This window comes from Callorhinus ursinus, unplaced genomic scaffold (assembly GCF_003265705.2).
Source record: "Callorhinus ursinus isolate GAN/ISIS: 27379988/994484 unplaced genomic scaffold, GSC_fseal_2.0 scaffold77, whole genome shotgun sequence".
In the NCBI taxonomy this organism is placed as follows: Eukaryota; Metazoa; Chordata; class Mammalia; order Carnivora; family Otariidae; genus Callorhinus; species Callorhinus ursinus.
In genome coordinates, this window is record NW_027397139.1 from 3,796,762 (window position 1) to 3,815,624 (window position 18,863).

At 59.8% G+C, this 18,863-nt stretch overlaps 1 protein-coding gene across 3 annotated transcripts; it reads right to left on the reverse strand.

Moving 5' to 3' along the window:
- Positions 1 to 1,901: 1,901 nt before the first annotated feature.
- On the reverse strand, positions 1,902 to 17,410 carry CSNK1G2 (casein kinase 1 gamma 2). 3 transcript variants are annotated; one of them, XM_025861217.2, is made up of 12 exons: positions 17,314 to 17,408; positions 10,876 to 11,309; positions 4,692 to 4,732; positions 4,484 to 4,553; positions 4,247 to 4,395; positions 3,919 to 4,153; positions 3,769 to 3,854; positions 3,613 to 3,697; positions 3,373 to 3,521; positions 3,127 to 3,210; positions 2,937 to 3,043; positions 1,902 to 2,842 (listed from the first exon to the last, which is right to left on the reverse strand). In XM_025861217.2, exons 2-12 carry the CDS (start codon positions 11,057 to 11,059, stop codon positions 2,788 to 2,790), a joined length of 1,245 nt encoding a protein of 414 aa, XP_025717002.1. In that variant the 5' UTR covers positions 11,060 to 11,309; positions 17,314 to 17,408; the 3' UTR covers positions 1,902 to 2,787. The 3 variants fall into 3 exon arrangements, with proteins under 3 accessions (XP_025717002.1, XP_025717004.1, XP_025717003.1); XM_025861219.2 differs by lacking the exon at positions 17,314 to 17,408 and adding an exon at positions 6,043 to 6,095 and having other exon boundaries at positions 10,876 to 11,046; XM_025861218.2 differs by lacking the exon at positions 3,127 to 3,210 and having other exon boundaries at positions 17,314 to 17,410.
- Between the last annotated feature and the right edge of the window lie 1,453 nt (positions 17,411 to 18,863).

The window sequence follows — 18,863 nt, forward strand, 5'->3', positions numbered from 1 at the left end:
GTAGACTAAACATTCTCAGGCAACCAAACGTTGTGAGACTCTGCTGCCCCACAACGCACACGACGGAAACCACTGAAGGCAGTTCTTGAAGCTGAAAGGAGAGGACACGAGACGCAATCCCTGGCGGGCAGGAAGCCAGAAAGAGCACTTGGAGTCAGTACATGGACACGTGTGTGTGTAAGAAGTGTATTCGCAATTGCATAACACAAATGTAACAGGGAGCTGTGCGCTTGTAACATTCGTCAAAAATAAAAGAAATGGCAAAAATAGCACAGAAGGGGGGTCAGTGGAAACAGGAAATACATGTACGCGCCAACACGCATCTGCATGTCCCTATTCTTGCATCTCTCTGCTTCCATATTAGGAGCCACAGTTCGAGCTGACCCCTCTGGCCCTGACCCAACACCCCAGGGCTCGTGCCGGCCTCCTCTCTCGGGCTTGAGCTTACAGCTGGGTTTTCTGTGCTTCTTTTGGTCGCGGGTGTACGTGCTCACCCGCAGCCACAGCCCACCCACCCCCCGGGCGAGGGCTGCAATGCTGAGGCCCTGCTACGAAGCACAGCCTGGCGGCACGTGGACCCTCGGCTCACGCCCGTTCTACTGAGCTTTTCAAAAGGCTGCTCTGTCAGCCCTTTGCATTGTGTGTCGGTTTGGAAAAGTCTCATTGCTAAACCCTCTTGTCCTGGCAAATTACCTTCTTCCTGCCGGCAGGCCCCAAGGACCATCGTCATCTCTGAAACAGGGTCATTTTACGAGGAGATGCCTCGTAGGTGGCTATTCTGTTCCTTAGGTGCCCGTTCAGTGTGGAGCTTTGGGGGTTTGCCTCCATCTGGAGGAAACACTAGCTCCAATTTGCTTCTTCGAAGGCCCGGCTAGCGTGGCGCTCCTCCACGGCCTCTGCCTTCCTCCCGACGCGTGGCCCCTTGCGCGTCCTCTTTTATCTTGTTCTGCTTCTGTGCCCTTTCCTGAATCTCTCCTGGAGTCCTGGGCACCCTGCAGAATATTCCCCATCTCTAAAGTCATCTTCCCACTTCTGTATTTCCTTCCTGAATTCAAGCTTTTTCCGCTTCTGGTTTTTGCCCATTTCTGTCTTTAGTTTTTGAATTTCTGATCCAAGATGATTTTCACAAAAGTCTTCGAATGCTGTTGGGAGCCAGTCTCGCCGTCTTCTTCAGCTTCGAAGTTACCTACCCAGGGAGGCTGGGAGTTCCCTGGTCGAACTCCCTGGTCCGTAGTGTGCAGGGCCAAGGTCTGGTTTGGTTAAGAATTCACTCCCTTTACTTCTGGCCACATCACTCAAAGACCCCTTACAGGGGCTCCAGTCCCACCAGGGGGGTTCCCCCCACAACATGACCTCACCTAACCCTCATCACCTCCAAAGACCCTGTCCCTAACACCGTCCCATCCCACTGGGGTTACACTGTCAGCATATGAACGTTGGGGGAACACACGCAGTCCACGTCATCCGCCAGAGAGATCGCTTTTCCTCCGTGCTGCATTCAAGGTGACTGGTGAGGCCGCCCTGGGGCTCCCCACTTGGTCGGGGCACTGGAGACCCAAGCATCCAGCTGCAGCTGCCCTCCCCCCCATTTCTCCTGGAAGAACAAGCCACTTCGTTAGGGTTTCTAATGTGTTTGTGTGAAGCCAGGCCCAAGGGGACCTTACCTGTTCTTGGCTCTCATCTTGACTAGGTTAACAGCAGTGTCTCCAGCCCCCAAACACAACCAAGCCCCGCTCCAACACTGACCGGAGCTCTCGGTCTCTCGGTTCTCCTGTTCGGACTGTCCATGTCTCCTGAGCAAGGGGTCACCCCGAGCCTGCCCCTCCCAGGACGTAAGCATCTGTGCTGCCGTTGCTGCTTCAGCCAAGCCTCTTGGAAACACCGGACACCACACTGAGGAGTGCTTTCATTTTCCTTTATTTTTTTAAAAAAGCCCCTAAACTCTATGGCTTCCAGGAAGCGTCAGAGAAACCGAAGTGCCATTTCTGTACACTGTGTAAAGCAAGACCTAGACACACACACCGCTGCCAGGCCGTCCCTGGCTGCTCCACCCCGAGGCAGCACAGGCCCTCCAGGGAGGCCCAGGAGGACCACACTCCCACCAGGACTGCCCGACCCCGGACGTGCCTGCGGGGCTGGGACAGGGCTTTAAGGCGCTTGTCTCCTGCTGGTCCGCTGGCGGCATGGAGCACAGACACGAGAAGCCCACGCACACCCGGGCACAGACCGCGGCCTGAGCGCCAAGCAGGAGGCCGCCCCCGGGGCTCCAAGGCCCTGGACACGACTCCACAAGCAGGTGTGGCAGGGGACCCTGTGGGGCTGTGCCCGCCGGCCCAGGCTTTGGTGCAGCATTTTGGTTTGGGGGGCCTCCCCCACCCTGCCTTCCCCTGTGGTGCAGGGAGGCCCAGGGCGGGCTCGCCCCCGGCAGCAACGCCCACAGCACCCCCTCGAGAGAACGGCCTTTGGATCGAGGGAGACAAGCTGGACTTTATGAGACTAACAGGACGGGCTGGCCGGCGCAGGCGGCCGACTACTCACTTCAGCAGGCGGGCGGGAGGGGCGCAGGGCAGGGTGGCCACTGTTTCTCTTCTCCTTGTTTGAAATAGTTAATGCTCTTGGAGGGGAGGACCAGACACGGGCGTAGAAATTTCGGCCAAAGTCTCGTGTGAAAGAAGTGACCCCGCGTGGGGGGCAGGCAGCCGCGGCCGGCCCTGCAGTTTGTCCTGGCTGTGGGCCACACAGCCGGGGTGGCTGCGGCAGGAGGGTCCAGGGCACCCGGGCCCAGCATCACTTGTGACGCTGCACTGCTTTTCTCTTCCTTCTCTTGAAAAAACAGCAGCACCTGCACAGGGTGGGCGAGGGGACATGGACATGTGGCCGGTGGTGGGGAGGGGGCCCACGGTGTCCCCGTGCCCAGCTCCTGCCCAGGGCCTTACTTGGTGTCATCGGCCACCTCCACCTCCGCGGGCGCCGTGATGGGAGCATTGGAGTGCCCGGCAGTGGGGTCGTCTGCATTCAGCTCCCCGTTGGTGGAGTTCAGTGCCTGGGTTGGGGGAGGCAGCAGGGGGGTCAGGTGGGCCCTGCCCCACCGCCCCCATGGTTGGGGTCCTTGGCCCAGCCCCTCACCTGGTTTTTGCTGTGTAGCTGGGCTTTGTCCCGAGGCTGAGGCTGCGAGGGCAGGTCGGAGTGGACCGTGCCGATGGGCGTCGGCTGCAGGGGGCAGGACGCAGCGCTGAGGCCGGGCAGCCTACGCCCACCCACCATGCACCTGGGGTCCCATGGGCATGGAGCACCAAGGCTCCCGGCCCCACATCCTGGGGCCTCACCCACTGCAGGAACCAGGACTCTAGCGGTCCGGGGACCCCCACGTACCAGGGGCTTCCCCGCCCAGTCGTACTCATAGTCGAACACGAAGCCGCTGCGGTCGAAGAGGTCGGTAAAGAGCTTGCGCAGATAGTCGTAGTCCGGCTTCTCAAAGAAGTCCAGGCGCCGCACGTAGCGCAGGTAGGTGGCCATCTCCTCTGTGGAGAGGCAGCGGGGGTGCACGAGTCAGTGGGGCATGGGGGGGGGGGTGGGGGGGGCCCGGGGCCGTGGGGCTGGGGTGCCCCTCACCTGGGAAGCTCTCGCAGAGCACCTCAATGGGCGTGGCCCGCTTGGTGTCCCCGATCTTCTGGTAGCGCTCCTTGAGTGTGTCGGCCTGTGGGGAGAGCGGTCAGCCGACACCGACCCACAGGCCCCCCGCACCCGCACCCCTGGCCCTGCGCCCACCTTGAGCCCCTGCCAGGGCAGGCTGCCACGCAGGAAGTACATAAACATGTGGCCCAGCGCCTCCAGGTCGTCGCGGCGGCTCTGCTCTGCGGGGGGAGAGCAGGTCAGCGCGGCCCGTGAGCTCCCCCGCCCGGCCCGCGCGAGGCTCACCCTTGCCCAGGTGCGTGTTGATGCTCATGTAGCGCGCCGTGCCCGTCAGGCTCTTGTGCTCCCGGTACGGGATGTGCTTCTTGGTCTCGGGGTCGATGTACTCCTTGGCCAGGCCAAAGTCGATGATATGGATGGCGTGCTGCCGCTTGGTGCCCGGCTGCCCCACCAGGAAGTTCTCGGGCTTCACGTCGCGGTAGATGAGGCTCTTGGTGTGCACGTACTCCATGCGCGTGATCTGTGGTGGAGAGGGGGGCTCAGGGCTGTCCTCCCCTCGGCCCGCCCACCCCTCCCCTGCCCCACGGCCCTCCCAAGCACCCCCAGCCCATACCAGCTGGATGGCGATCATGAGCACCGTCTTGAGCGTGAACGTGCGGTCACACAGGTCAAACAGGTCCTCCAGGCTAGGCCCCAGCAGCTCCAGCACCATGGCATTGTACTTCCCACACGGGCCGAAGTAGTAGACCTGAGGGATGCCCTCTGCAGGGGCGACACACAGACTCGTGTGGGACCTGCGTGGCACCCTCCGTGGCCCCCACTGTGCCCCCACTGTGTGGGGCCCAGGTACCTGCGGCACTGAGCTGCTTGTAGAAACGGTACTCCAGGTGCAGCTGAGGCGCCCGGGACTTGATGGGCTCCTGGGAAGGGCAGGTGGACATGTGGTCAGGGGACCCACCGTGCATGCAACCCCCCCCACCCAGGAGACCCACCGGGCCAGCCTGAGCTCAGGACCCCTGAGGCCCCACTGGGCGGTGTGAGGGAAGGCCTGAACTCACCAGTTTAATAGCTACGTATTCATTTGTATAGAGATTCTTCCCTGTGGGAGAGAGGTGCGTCAGCGCGGCAGGGCCCCCGGCACGGGGGAGACCCCACCTGACCCACGCCTCCAGGGCCACCTCCTATTCCCTGGCAGACCCTCTTGAGCCTGGCCATGTCCTGGGAGTGAGAAGAATGCCTACAAAGCCCCCTGCCCCGCTGCGGGTGGCCCCCACCTGCCCCACACCCTCATCCTCCAGCACCCCTCCCGCCAGCCCTCCCCTCCCCCCACCAACCCAGGCCCGCCCAGTCAAGGAGGCCGCTCCCAACTCCTCTCTAGGGGGTCCTTCCCGCCAGCACACCAACTCGTGCCCGTTTCTCCCATCTAAAAAAAACAAGGAGAGAAAACAGACCCACGATGACCCCGAGGCCCCTCTTCAGCTCCCACAGCGAAGCAGCAGAGGATGGTGTTCCCCTCCCTATTCCATCTGACCTGCGGCAGCCCCTCCTGGCTCCCCGGAACACCCCCGTCCCTTCTCCGGCAACTCTACGCTCCCAACACCTGCTCTGCCTAGGACCAGCCCCCCTGCCCCTGGCTCTTCTCCTTCAGCAGACCCCGACCCTGTGGAGCACGGCCCCCTGGCAAGAAGCCGCATGGAGAGGCCTGTCCAGGTCCTGTCTTGCGATGACTCACCCAAGGCGCTCCACACCGGCCATCAGCATGGGGAGCTCCCTTGTGGTGCAAAAAGGGAACAGGCGTCAGGGCCCTGCCCCTTGCTGGAAACTGTGGCTCACTGAGACACTGCTCAGTGGCACCTGGTGGGCAGAGAGCCCCTGGCTGGCTTCCCAGGGCACCAGAGCTCACCACGCCTGGGGCTAGGAATCTGTGTGCCTCACAGGGAAGAGCAAGCCTGGGGCAGGGTCTTCCCAAGCCCATCACTGACCAGCAGGACCTCCAGGAACCCACACAGAAAGAGCCCACACGCCCAACCTCAGAGAACTGAAAACACATGAGTTCCGGAACCTGCCGCAGCCCAGATTTCACCTGCTAGAGCCCCACAGACGGGACTTATGGTGAGACAGCCCCAGCCCCGTGGCTCAGGGCTTCTGTGAAGGGTCTCTGTGCCCTGTGTGTGGACACCTGGCACCCACTTGGCTTTGAGGTCGGGTGACCTGCTGCATAATAGAGGGCTGCCCTAGCCCCGCAAACCCAAGTGCTTGCCCCTGCCCCCCCGACCCTCTGGCACAGCACCGTGGACAGCTGTGCCCCCGTCTCCAGTAGAGGGCCCCTCCCAGCATGATCCTGGCCTATGGCCTCGGACTGGCCTCACCGGACCCTAAGGGCCATGAATGTGGCTCCACATGGTATACCTGCTCCTCCAAGATGCCACACGGTCTGCCCCACTGGACTTGAGCAGGATCCACTGTGGGAAGAGGCCTCAGCTTACTCTCCCCGTCATGGTGACATTCACACCTGGGCTGTTCCTCCAACGTGGCGGTGGAGACCCCGCTGTGTACCACCCCACAGGCTGAGGCCGGGGCTCCCCGTGCCTGTCAGCCCCTCCCCCAGTCGCCACCCCATCCCGGGCACGCTCTCACGTGTGTGTGTCGCTGTGGCACTGGTGGGGGCGGGGCCCCCCGTCGCCACCCCATCCCGGGCACGCTCTCAGGTGTGTGTCGCTGTGGCACTGGTGGGGGCGGGGGGGGTCTTCGGTGCGGCCTCAGCCATCCTGGGGCCTTTGTCCCCAGGGGCGGTCGAGAGCCAGCGGTCAGCTTCCCCAGCACACGGCACGCCGAGGGGTCACCGCGGGCCTATAGGAGAACCTGAGGGAGGGGACAGCTGAACTCCAGCTGCCCGGCCACGATGTGCAATTTCTCTCACAGAGGTTTTTAGTTCTCGGTGGGGAGCGCGTGCACATCCTGCTTATTCATTCATTCATTCCACGGGCACTTGGCAGGTCTGGGCATGCTGACCATAGGTAGCGCGTTTAAATTTTTCTTTTCCTTCGGTTGCTCGAACAAAGCATTCATTTCTGACTGCACCTCGGGAGACTGCTGAGGCCGCCGCGTGCCCACGCCGGTGCTGTCCGGGAGGAGCCCAGCTCGCCTCTCCCCCAGCCTGTGTTCTCTCCTCCCCCATTTCTTGCCGCGGTCTGGGAGGGGTGGGCAGAGGGGCCCCGTCTTCCCGAAGACCTCCGTTCACTTGGGCAGACAACTCAGTTAAGAGGTTCTTCACAGATGCTCATCAGCAGGGAAGGAAAGCTCTCCTGAAGCCCTGCTTCCTGGGCTTTGATAAAAAACAGGTTTTGCCTCTTATGTTTTTCCTTCAACATTTTATGATGAAAGTTTCAAACATAAAAAAATGGAAAACCCCTGCAGGGAAGGCCCACATCCTCACCCCCTAGATGACATCAGAAACAATCTGCTCTTCATTCTGCTGTGTCTGTGCACCTATCACCCACTCATCTCCCTTATTTATTTTCTGAAGATTTTATTTATTTGACAGAGAGACAGCGAGAGAGGGAACACAAGCAGGGGGAGTGGGAGAGGGAGAAGCAGGCTTCCCGCGGAGCAGGGAGCCCGATGCAAGGTTCGATCCCAGGACCCTGGGATCACGACCTGAGCTGAAGGCAGACGCCCCACCGACGGAGCCCCCCAGGCGCCCCTCATCTCCCTTAATTTTAACAAAATCAGAGCATTTCAAAGCAGCAGACATCAGTACCCTCCATATTCCAGCCGATGAAGAGCACAGACTAGGTTCAGCAGGACCTCGGCTGAGGGGACACTGACCCGTGTGCACGCACGTGAAGGGCCCCATGCAATGAGCAATGTCGCCAGCACACAAACCGGGCCTGGCCCCACCTTCACGACCCGAGACGCATCCACCGAGGGGCACCATCCGGCACGCCCCCTCCTTCCCGGCTCCTTCCATACAGCTCAGCGCACCGGAGGTTTGTCTGTGCTGCGGCAGGTCCGCCGCCGGGACCCAGTCTGGCTGGCTTCGCCGGCCAGCTCCCGGTGTTCTTACAAGCTCCGCGGAGGTGAGTGTTAAGATGTGGGACTTCCTACCGGCACGCAGGCCCACTCTGCCAAGTCTGCTGCTTGTGCTGCGAATGTGCAGTGTAACTCACGTGGCTGCCTTCCCTTGTGGCCGGTGAGGCGGCGTGCCTTCTGAGCTCCCCGGCGATTCATCTGTCTGCTTTTGTGAAGTCTCTCTTCACATCTCTTGCCTGTTTTTAATGTTTTTTTAAAGTCATCTCTACAGCTGACATGGGGCTCAAACTCACGACCCCGAGATCAAGAGTCAAACAGTCCTCCGACGGAGCCGGCCACGCACTCCTCTCGTGCCCATTTTTAAATTGGAGTGTCTTTTTATTACTGAGCTATCCTTCCACAGGTGCAAACGCCGGGGCTTTGTCACATGGTGCTCTCTGACCACTGCCCGTCTGTGGCTTGCCTGTCCATGCTCCTAACAAGGTTTTCTCACAAATACATGGTTGTTTTTTTTAAAGGTTTGTTTATTTGAGAGAAAGAGAGCACGCATTAGTGCCAGTGGGGACAGGGGCCAGAGAGAATCTCCAGCAGACTCCCCTCGGAGCACAGAGCCCCACGTGAGGCTCAATTCCACGACCCATGAGGTCACGACCTGAGCCAAAACCAAGAGTCAGACACTCAACCAACTGAGCCGCCCAGGCGCCCCTCATAAAAAGATGTTTTAAACTCTGATGATTCTAATCGATCCTTTAATGGTAACTGATAACTTTATTGCGTCTTGAAGAAACTTTGGCATTTTGACTGCCCACGGGAGTTCTGGGAGAGCCAAAGTCCTTGAAGGCCAGTGTGATTTGAAGGGGAGCATGTGCACCCGTGCCCACGCGTGTCTGAAGTCGGGATGTGCAGACAGCCGGAGGGGTTCAGGTGCTTGGGGCTCCGAGGGCCTCACCAACGTCAGCAGCCTCGCCTGTGTGTGTTGGGGGCACGCTCCTGAGGGGCTACGAGCAGGAGGAAGATCCTGGGAGCCACACAAGGCTGGAGCTGCAGCCATCCAGACACAGGGGTCTTCCTGAACTCCCCCGACCCTTGGCCGAGAACCCAGGATGCCCTCGCCTCGGGACAGATGTGACTCCAGCCCTTGAGTCAGGTCAGCTCTCAGCTGCCCACCAGACCCTCACGACGTCAAGATGAGCCTCCAGGACAAAGCATAATGCAGACATTCCACACGTGGCACCCACCATTTCCAACAGAAAATAAAACAGTACTAGACGTGTGCAAAAGGGGGCAAATGAGACAGTAACAAGAAACAACAAAGTCAAGGGTGCCAAAGATTTAGCATTTTAAATAATCACAAGGATGTGTGAGGACTTCAAGGACAAGATGGGGAAGGTAAATGAGCAGACAGGAAACCTCAAGGGAGAAACAGGGGAATCCAGTGAAGTGAGAGATACACGTATGAAGTGAAAAATTCACCGGAATGGCTCCAACAATAGATCAGACAAAACAGAGAAAAAGAAGGACGAACTTACAAAAGAGTAAAACCTAACCAGACTGAAGCAAAGAAAGAAAAAAGGGCTAAAAGAGAACTCAAAAGAAGCTTGAGGGACCTGCAGAAAAGCATCGAACACTTAATGTACGTGTAACCGGAGTCTGAGGGTGCCAAAGACATGAGAACAAAGGCAGGGAAAGATCTGAAGAAACAATGACTGAAGTTTTTCCAATTTAATGAAAAAGTATCACACAGATCTGTGAAGCTTAATCAATCCCAAGCAGGATAAACACAAAGAAATCTCCCTTCAACAATGAGGAATCAAAATCTGAAACCAAAAATAAAAGGAAAACCTCAAATCGCCAGGAAAAAAGACACACGATGTACAGGAGAACATGAATCACCAGGAAAATGCAAATGAAAACCGCTTGGCACCCCCGAGCATGCTCAAAACAGAAAAACCCAATGACCCCAAATGCTGATGGGGACGTGTCACACGCAGGACCCTCGGACGCTGCCCGTAGGAGTTTAGAAAGTTACCATCACTGTGGAGATCAGTCTGGCAAGACCTGGAGAGGGATGCTGAGGACGGTTTTATTCACAATGGCGAAAATGTCCCTGAGCAGGAGAACGGATGAAGAAAATGGGGTGCAGACACACAGATGGGACAACCAGCTACCTACACACACAACACCGGGGACACTCAAAATCATGCTGAGCAAAAGCCAGGCAGAAAACACCACATACCTCAATTTTGAAAACGTTTTAAACCCAAAGCTGCTGTACCCCATGGCCCCGCTGCACACTCTCATTTGTTTATGCAGAGCCGTACTGTGTGGGCTGCTGATCCTGACACACCCCAAGGACAGGCCCCGTAGCCCCCAGGCTGCAAGTCAGGCCTGGGCCTGTGTGTGTGTCCTGGTTTGTGTGAGCATGTGTGTGCACACACGCACATCCTAACAGGGAGGCAGGAGGGGATGAAGGCGGCTCCATCCGGGGTCAGCTGTGGAACTGGCTACTAGGTGGCCGGGGCCCTGCTGTGCCAGGACGGCTGGATACGGCTGCACTGCGCTCTCTCCCGTGAGTCTGGCAGTGTTGCAGACAGATAGACAGACACATCCGCTGTTCGAGCCCTGCACCTGCCCTGCACGCCCCCCATCAACCAGCACACAGAGACCGGACCCCCAGCCCTTGACAGTCGGCTGGCTCAGAAGGCCCAAGCCCAGGGCTTCCTGAAGCCACAGACAGGCAGTGAGACTCCACGGCCCAAGCCCAATCCTGCAGCCTCTGGAGCGGCTGTGGTGTGGCTCTGGCTCAGGACAGAATCTCAACCCAGGCTCTCAGGGTTGGGGCACGCGACAGTGACACAGGCCACTGGACGGCGCTCAGGCTTTGCCTGCGGTTCCTAACAGCTAAGTGCTCAGCAGGAGCTAAGCTTGCATTTCACATTGCAAATGCACCTGGACCCACCAGCTAGAAACTTCCATGTGGGCCCCCCCGTATGGGGGGGGCACACAGATTCCCCACAAAACTGTCCCTCAAAAACACAGGGTGAGGCTAGGGATCCATCCCCCTGGCAAAGCCTCCCCCTTGGGGAGCAGAATCTCACACTTACCTGGACTCCCAGGCCCAACCATCTGGAAGTCGTCTGGGAGTGGTGGCCGCAGCCCCGTCAGGCGCCCCCCACCCCCGCGCCCCAGGATGTAAACAAGGATGCTCACCTAGCCGGAGCTCCCCGAAGTTGCCACAGCCTATCTTCTTCCCGACCCGGAAGTTGGGTCCCACCATCAGGACCCCTGAGCTGGTCCCCGAGCTCCGGACGCCATGGCTGGTCCGGCCGCCGGCCTTGGACATTCTCCGACCCTCCTCCGACTCCCCTTTCCCTCCTTTCTTGTCAAAATCCATAAGTTTGTGGTACCCTGGCCTCTCCACGGTGACTCAGCTGCCGTGCAAATCCCGGGTCTGTGCAGACCTGAGGCTGCGGCCGGCTCTTCGGGGCTAGTACACCATGGTGGCCCGGCGCTCCCGGCTAGTGAGACGCGGGCGCTTGCCAGGGCCCAGCGGTGCTGCTCATCTCGGTGGCCTCGGGGTCACATGCAGGGGGATGACACATTCTGCTGACAGGTCCCGCCGCCTCAAATCTCGTGGTTCCCGGCTGGCAAAGAAATAAAGACATGGGTCAGGAGGCCACGCGTGTCCATGACGCAGCCCTAGCCTGGCAGCTGGCCCCGAGGGCAGCACCATGAGAGGCTCTGGCCGCCAAGCACATGCTGAAAGATCTATGAAGGTACGAGCTCAAGGCATGACTTCCTGGGGCCCAGACAGAGGGGTGCAGTGACGCCAGGCCGTGAGTGCCTCATGTCAAGCTGGTGTGAGACGTGCTGTCGAGTGACCCGCACCCCATGATTCAGGGACAGCCCCACTGGCAGAAGTCGGGGCTAGTCACGTGACTGAGGCCCTAGAACCCCGAAGCCAGCTGTGGAGCCCCCAGTCTGGGTGCAGAGAGGGCTAAGAGCCACCTCACCCCCAGCCCCTTCCCCAGGCCGAGGGGCTGCTTCTCAGGACAGGGAAGACAACACACAGCAGAGCAGAAAGAGCCCGAGGCTGGGAGACAGGCCCTCGCCACTGACCTCCAAGGCCTCTGGCCTGCCCTACCGGCCCCCACTGCACCCCACCCTGTGCTGTGCAGGTGATGCCAAGGTCCCCGGGCCTAATTCCAGGAACTTGTGACCTATGGCCAGGTGGGGCTGGAGGAGGCCTTGACCCTGGCAAGGCTTCACTTGGTCAGCAGCTGCCGAGGGAAGTCAGGTGGGCTCCCAGGCTGAGAAAGCCAGCGATCTGGGCACAGGCTGTGCATGCGCCTGGGGTGGGACCAGCCTTGGCCCCTTAGGGACGAAGCAGGGGCCATGGAGGGCTTGTAGAAGGAAGGGCAGGCACTGCACAGCCCCCAGGACGCAGGGAGGAAGGGCCAGCCACCCAAGCTGGGTGTGGCGAGGGGCAGGTACCCACAGAAACAAACCTGGGCCGGTCCTTGGCCCTGACCAGACGCCTCCAGCCCACCCTGCGTCCCCAGGCCCACCCCCATCCCCTCAGGTTCTGGGCGCCAGCCAGCCAGACCAGGCCTCTCAGCCACACCTCCTCCTCCAACCCCCACCAACTGCTCACATCAAAGCCAAAGGATCTCTTCAAAAAGAAACCACCAACATGCTCCTGTAAGCGCCCCCGACCAAACATGCCCTCCTCTAAAATCTGAGTGTGGGGCGCCTGGGTGGCTCAGTCGGCTGATGGACGACTCTGGATTCCAGCTCAGGTCATGATCTCAGGGCTGCGGGACGGAGCCCCACGTCGGTCTCCGTGCTGGGCCGACACGGGGCTGGGTATGGAGCCTGCTTGAGATTCCCTCTCCCTCTGCCCCTCCCGTCTCCTCCCCTTCTTAAAATTAATTAATTAGATTAAGTCTGAGTGTGTGCCAGAGGCCTGGAGAAGGGGCTCTGCCTGTGCACACAGCTGTCAGGCCCAGAGTGGCCATGACCCAGCTCACGCGTGTCCCCGCTCACTGTGGATCAGGGCAGGCGGGCTCTTTAATGCCAAGACAAGACATGGAGTCTGAGGTGCGTGAGCGGGGCTGCCCGCACGTGGGAGCACCCTGAGGTCAGACTGCTCCCCCACCAGCCCTGCAGCTGGATGTGCCAGGGAGACAGGGATGGTATCGCCTCCCCATGGGGGCCCCCAGAACGCCCCTCCACTGACCAGGCCAGGACCAAGAGTCCTGGGAACAGCTGGCTCAGAGCAGGCAGGGGCCCCGCAGAGGGGATCCCCAGTCCATGTGCTCAGGCAGAGGCGATGGCCCAGGGCTGTGGCGCTCACACACCCCCTCCCGTGCTCTCACACCTGTGTGCACGCCCACATCACACACAAAGCGGTGCTGCTCCAGAAGCCTGGGTGGGGCCTGGCTCAGTACCCTGCCCCGCCCCAGAAGAACCTCAGGCTTGGGGTCAGGAAGGAGCAAGGCCCCGCCTGCTTTGGGGACCATCACTCTGGTGGCACTGGGGGTAGAGTGAGTGAGGTGTGCTGGGCCTGTCAGTCAGGAACGGGGGCCAAACACAAAGAAGGGGGTTTACAGGTATTCCCAATTTCCCTGCTCCATCAGTTGTGCCCCACACATCCCTGGGCAGGGCCTAGAGTATGCAAGGGGGATGGGGTCTTGGGGACAGTGGCTGGGCTGCCCCAGGAGGGAACACGTCCATCTGACATCAACGGAGCCAGCCCCCTTCCCATTGCGCACACCTGGAAATACCCCAAGAGCCCCTCTGAGCACACCTGGGGCTCCACCTGAAGGTGAATCTACACAGACCATAATCTCAAGTTTACTATTAAAAACAAAGCCGCTGGGCGCCTGGGTGGCTCAGTTGGTTAAGCGACTGCCTTCGGCTCAGGTCATGATCCTGGAGTCCTGGGATCGAGTCCTGCATCGGGCCCCCTGCTCAGCAGGGAGTCTGCTTCTCCCTCTGACCCTCTTCCCTCTCGTGCTCTCTCTCTCTCATTCTCTCTCTCTCAAATAAATAAATAAAATCTTAAAAAAAAAAAAAAAAAACAAGCCGTCCACAGGCTCCAGCCTTCCTCCTGAGCTTGAGCCAGACCCTGCTCCCTGGACACACGGTGGGGGCGTCGGAACCATACAAGAAAAGCCAGAGAGCACTTCTCTCCTCGCGAGGGTGGGGGGGCATCTTTTGTTTCTAGGTCCCTGCTTTATTGTTACTCCTATTATGGAAATACAATTCCCATACCATACGTTTCACCCCTTAAAAGTGTACAATTCAGGGGCGCCTGGGTGGCTCAGATGGTTAAGCGTCTGCCTTCGGCTCAGGTCATGATCCCAGGGTCCGGGATCGAGCCCCGCATCGGGCTCCTGGCTCAGCGGGGAGCCTGCTTCTCCCTCTCCCTCTGCCTCTCTCCCTGCTCATGCTCTGTGTCTCACATGAAAAGATAAAATCTTTAAAAGAAAATAAAAAAATAAAAGCGTACAATTCAGTGGCCTTTAATACAGTTATCCAACCATTACCATGGCCTAATTCCAGAACATCCCATCGCCCCAAAAGGCACCCCGTCCTATCAGCCATCACCCCCCAGCCCCACGAGCCCCCTTCCCGCCCACGGATGAGCCTGTTCCGGACGTGTCACCCACGTGGACGCACACCCCGTGTGGCCTTCTGTGTCTGGTTCCCTCCCTGAGCGTCGTGGGCTCGGGGTCCGTCCCCGGGGCCGCACGTGTGGGCAGAGGGACGTGCCCGTGCGTGGGGGACCGTGAGTGTCCATCTCTGGGCACTGAGAAGCGAGCGTCGGTTCCTCTGGGTGCACAGCTGGCCGTGCTCAAGTGGAAATTCTACCGCAGCCGTCTGAGGAGCTGCTGGGCTGCTCTCCGAGTGGCCGCACCGTTTTCTGAAAGCCCGCACACCGCGCACGAGGGTCCAAGCGCTCCTTGGGCTCCAGCCCGTGCTGCCGTCCCCATAGCGGTGCTTCTGGTCTGCATTTCCCCGAATGCCTGCTTTCTTTCTAGACACAAGTCTCCTCCCCCGACCGAGACAAAGGAAGCCAGACTCATTTCCTCGAGAGTGACCGTGGCTGAAGCAGGAGAGTCATGAGAAAGGAACAGAGGAGGGGACAGCGGGCAGCTGCCTTTGGAAGAGCCCCCACTGCCTGCAGGGGCGTGAGGAACAGAGCCCACGCGCAGGGCAGGCACCCGGACGCACAACCTGGTCTGGGCCCGTCCAGAGGGCCGGATGGAGAAATGAGCAGGACGCGGGCACTCCCTGAGGTGGTCATCAGCCAGGGCAGGATTTTTGCAAAAAACACCTGGTTCTTTACTTGGTAAAACCTTAAGGGCAGAACACTAAAGCCACACACAGCCTCTTAGCGACCGGGTAGAGACTCAGCACACATAGCAACGCACATGCCCTTCGTACACCCGGCACGTGCTCACTGCTCCTTTGAAAGTCGGGATTCCACACCAAGGGGCACCGGAGCCTACCTACTGTCCCGTTAACAGACACTTAGATCTTCTTCCCAGTCAGAAAGTAATCAAGAACATGAGCCTTGGCACACCCATGCACTCATGCGTGCACACATGCGTGGACACACACACAGACACTCGAAACACAAAGGCCCAGAGTCCTTCAGATGTCAACTCCACAGGGATTTCAAAGACCACAAGCAGACACGTTGTGTGGGACACAGAACACTCTTGCATCTCATGACCTCTACTATCCTGATGAAGGGTGAACTCAAGGGGCGGAGGGGTCCCGGGGGCTCCCCGCAAAGGCAGTGCAGCAGAAGCCAGCGACAGGACATCCTCAGAGCCTTCAGCTCAGCGGACGCACCCCAGCAGGGAGCACGGGACGTCTCCATGCAGACCAGGCCGGGACGACCCATAAAGACGGAGATCTGGTCTTTGTCCTGGGGTCTGGCACAGAGCTCCTCAAACCCGGGGCATTTCCTGAGGGACAAGAGCGGCTCTGCTCTGCAGAAGCACCAGAGGTCACGCCGGATCCGGTCACCAGGAAGACAAAGCTGGGAGTGGAGCTGGGGAGGCCGGGGTGCAGAACGCCAGAACACAAGGTGGGGAGCTCTGCTCCCTGCTGAACTACCGGTACCGCTCTGCCCGAGGCCCACGGGAGGAGCCCCTCTGGGGTCCTCCCGTCTCAGGACCTCAGCCCCCACCCCTCCTGGGAGGCCCCTCCTCGGCCATCAGCACAGGGCCGTCCCTAGCAGCCCCCTTGTCCTCAGCCCCCACCCCGGATGGGCACCTCCACCCGGCCTCACGACCCAGGGTGCAAACCCCTCCTGGGCCTGCAGAGCTGCCCTCGAGGACCAGAAAGCCAGGGAGACCCCTGTGTCTGGGGGTGGTTCTTAGGGTCCCCTCTGAGAAACCCATATTCTCACTCCAGGTAGCTCCCTGTGATGGCGGGGTCCGGGGTCTGACAGCACCCTCCTCCCTGGACACCTTCTTGCTGCTACCTTCGAGAATCCTAACCATGGTGGCGGCATGCCCGGGGCTTGCGGACAGTCTCCACATACCCTTCACTCCCTCTCCAAACCCTCTGCCAGCGCTTACAGGGGAGGACTCCATCGGCTGTCCCACTCCAAACAGGCTCCCTCTGCGAGAGCCTCCCCAGCAGCTCTGGTGGCCTCCCCATCCAGAAGGGGCCTCCAATGGTTCCAGGGGTCGCAGAGACAAGGCACCTGGGCACATCACTGGAAGGATGCTCGTGCACGCACTGCCCCCCTCAGGCCTCCGGGCCCACAGGTCCCTCGACACAACACCAGTGACCCATTCCTGCAGCTCACCCAAGCCCCACGCCGGCCCCCGGCTGCTCAACGCCGGCCCCCGGCGGTCCCCTTACAACAGGGCAGGTCCCCACATGGGTCACCGCCTGTAGGGCACAGCGGGCACCGTGGCAGCAGACGGGAAGCCCTTCACGCTGACCCCTTCCCGGGAAAGCCCACCAGCTAGTCACCCCCACAAAAAGAGCCGCCACCCCCCAACCCAGCAGGCAGCACAGACCTGCGAATGTTCTGGAAGGCGGCCGAACTCAGGATGCCCGGGGAGGCCACCCCACCCAGCACGGGCCACACAGGTGCATTCTGGGTCCTGTTTGGGGACATTCTGAAAGCCAGGTGGGAGCCGGGGACCAGCAAGAGCGAGTCACATGCCAGCCTGTGGGAAGCAAGGCCAGGGCCAGGGCCAGAGCCTAATAACGCTCCTCCAGGATCCAGGAGCGGGCAGGTGTGCAGCCTGGTACACCTGGGTGAAGCTGGGTAACCCAAGATCTGAGGGCAGCGGAAGTGTCTGCTGTTAGCCCTGGCTTAGGCCCAGGCGCCAAAGCTAAAAATAATTATTCTGGGGGAAGGGGCCTCCCGTCCCTCACTCAGGCCTAAAATAAACCCAGTCTCCACCCAACCAACATGGCCCCTACTTCCTGACACAGGGCAGGCCCTCGTGGCCCCTGACCCGGTGGGGGAGCCCCGGCCTGCCCCTGCCCCCACCACGAGGACCACGGACCAGTGCCAGGCAGCCCCCGGTCCACACCAAACAGGCCTTGTAGAGACCGCTCCGGGTCAGGGCTATGCTCCTCTGTGAGCACCCACCTCAGGTGAGTTACCTGCCGTGGTTTTTTGGGGGTCCTCCATCTTGTCAGGGCCAGGGGCCAGCTCCCCTGGTGGAGGCCCCAAGAACCCCCTTCTCTGACCGTCTCCACTCAGTGATGTCACAGTCCCTGGCTGACATCACCAGCGCAGCCCCAGCCCAGAGCCAGGGCAAGTCTGGGAGCTGATGCAGAGAGGCAGCCTCCCTTCAGGGAGGGAGGGCCCTCTGAAGCTGCCGAGCACCAGGGCACATGGTGGACCCAGTCCTGGGTGCTGACTCACAAGTACCCACCTCGCATGGGATCCAGGCTGTGCCCCCCCCAGGGGATCTCTGGACACGCACGTCCCTCCCGAGCCAGACACACCTCTGTCTCACGGGGGCTTAATGACCTGTAGGCAAGGCCTCCTCCCCGGGATTCACCTGGGCCCAGGGTCACAAGTACCCCTTATGCCATATCCTGGCATCTATACAGCACTCCCCAAGAATGACCTGGACCCCGGAGACATGGCCAACCTTGCAGTCACAGCCAAGAAGTCCAAAGTCACCTGCAAGGGCGCCTGGGTGGCTCAGATGGTTAAGTGTCTGCCTTCGGCTCAGGTCATGATCCCAGGGTCCTGGGATCGAGTCCCACATCGGGCTCCCTGCTCCTTGGGAGCCTGCTTCTCCCTCTGCCTCTGCTTCTCTCTCTCTCTGTCTCTCATGAATAAATAAATAAAATCTTTAAAAAAAAAAATCACCGGGCGCCTGGGTGGCTCAGTTGGTTAAGCGACTGCCTTCAGCTCAGGTCATGATCCTGGAGTCCCGGGATCGAGTCCCGCATCGGGCTCCCTGCTCGGCGGGGAGTCTGCTTCTCCCTCTGACCCTCTTCCCTCTCGTGCTCTCTGTCTCTCATTCTCTCTCTCTCTCAAATAAATAAATAAAATCTTAAAAAAAAATAAAAAATAAAAATAAAAATAAAAATAAATCACCTGTAAGGTCGTGTTATGACAGAGAAGGAAGTGGGCCCAAAATGGCAGGCACGGGAGCCTGCCCAACTGGCCCCCATGATAAGGCCAGTGTTGACGTGTTAAGCAAAACAGGTCATAAATCAGGGAGTTACAGATGGAGGACTCCAACCCCAAATAAACTGGGAGAGGAGAGAGCACACGCCCACCCCACTGGGGCTGCCAGGTAACCAGTGGGGATGAAACCGGGGAGAAGCATCACTGGTGGGTGCCACAAACAGGGGCCACTTCTCAGCGAGCAGGAAGGAAAGGTCCCAGTCAGGGGTGAGCGTAAGCTCAGCGGCCCACAAGGCACAGGGAGACAGTGTGGGGCTCCGACCCGAAGCCCCAGCCGGGCTGCGCTGTGAGGACACGGCAAGTGAGGGAAGGCCGACCGGAGGCACCGTGGCTGAGAGGGATGCAGGCACAGGTGACGGGCCACCAGACAGGCCACCAGAGTCTGCTCTCAAGCGGTTCAGGCCCGGCAGACGCCGACAGAGCTGTGCAAACACGGCCCAGGTCAGCAGGCCCTGAGAGCACAGGAATTCAGAGCACTTGCCTTGCAACCTTTGGACAGACCTGC

Bases quoted from the DNA above. Each gene is read 5' to 3' on its own strand.
- CSNK1G2 (XM_025861217.2), bottom strand. From the start codon at position 11,059: ATGGATTTTGACAAGAAAGGAGGGAAAGGGGAGTCGGAGGAGGGTCGG. The intron at 4,154-4,246 runs GTATGGGCTGGG...TCTCCACCACAG, and splicing joins TCATGATCGCCATCCAGCTG to ATCACGCGCATGGAGTACGT. The intron at 3,522-3,612 runs GTGAGGGGCACC...GCCTCTCCACAG, and splicing joins GCTCTGCGAGAGCTTCCCAG to AGGAGATGGCCACCTACCTG.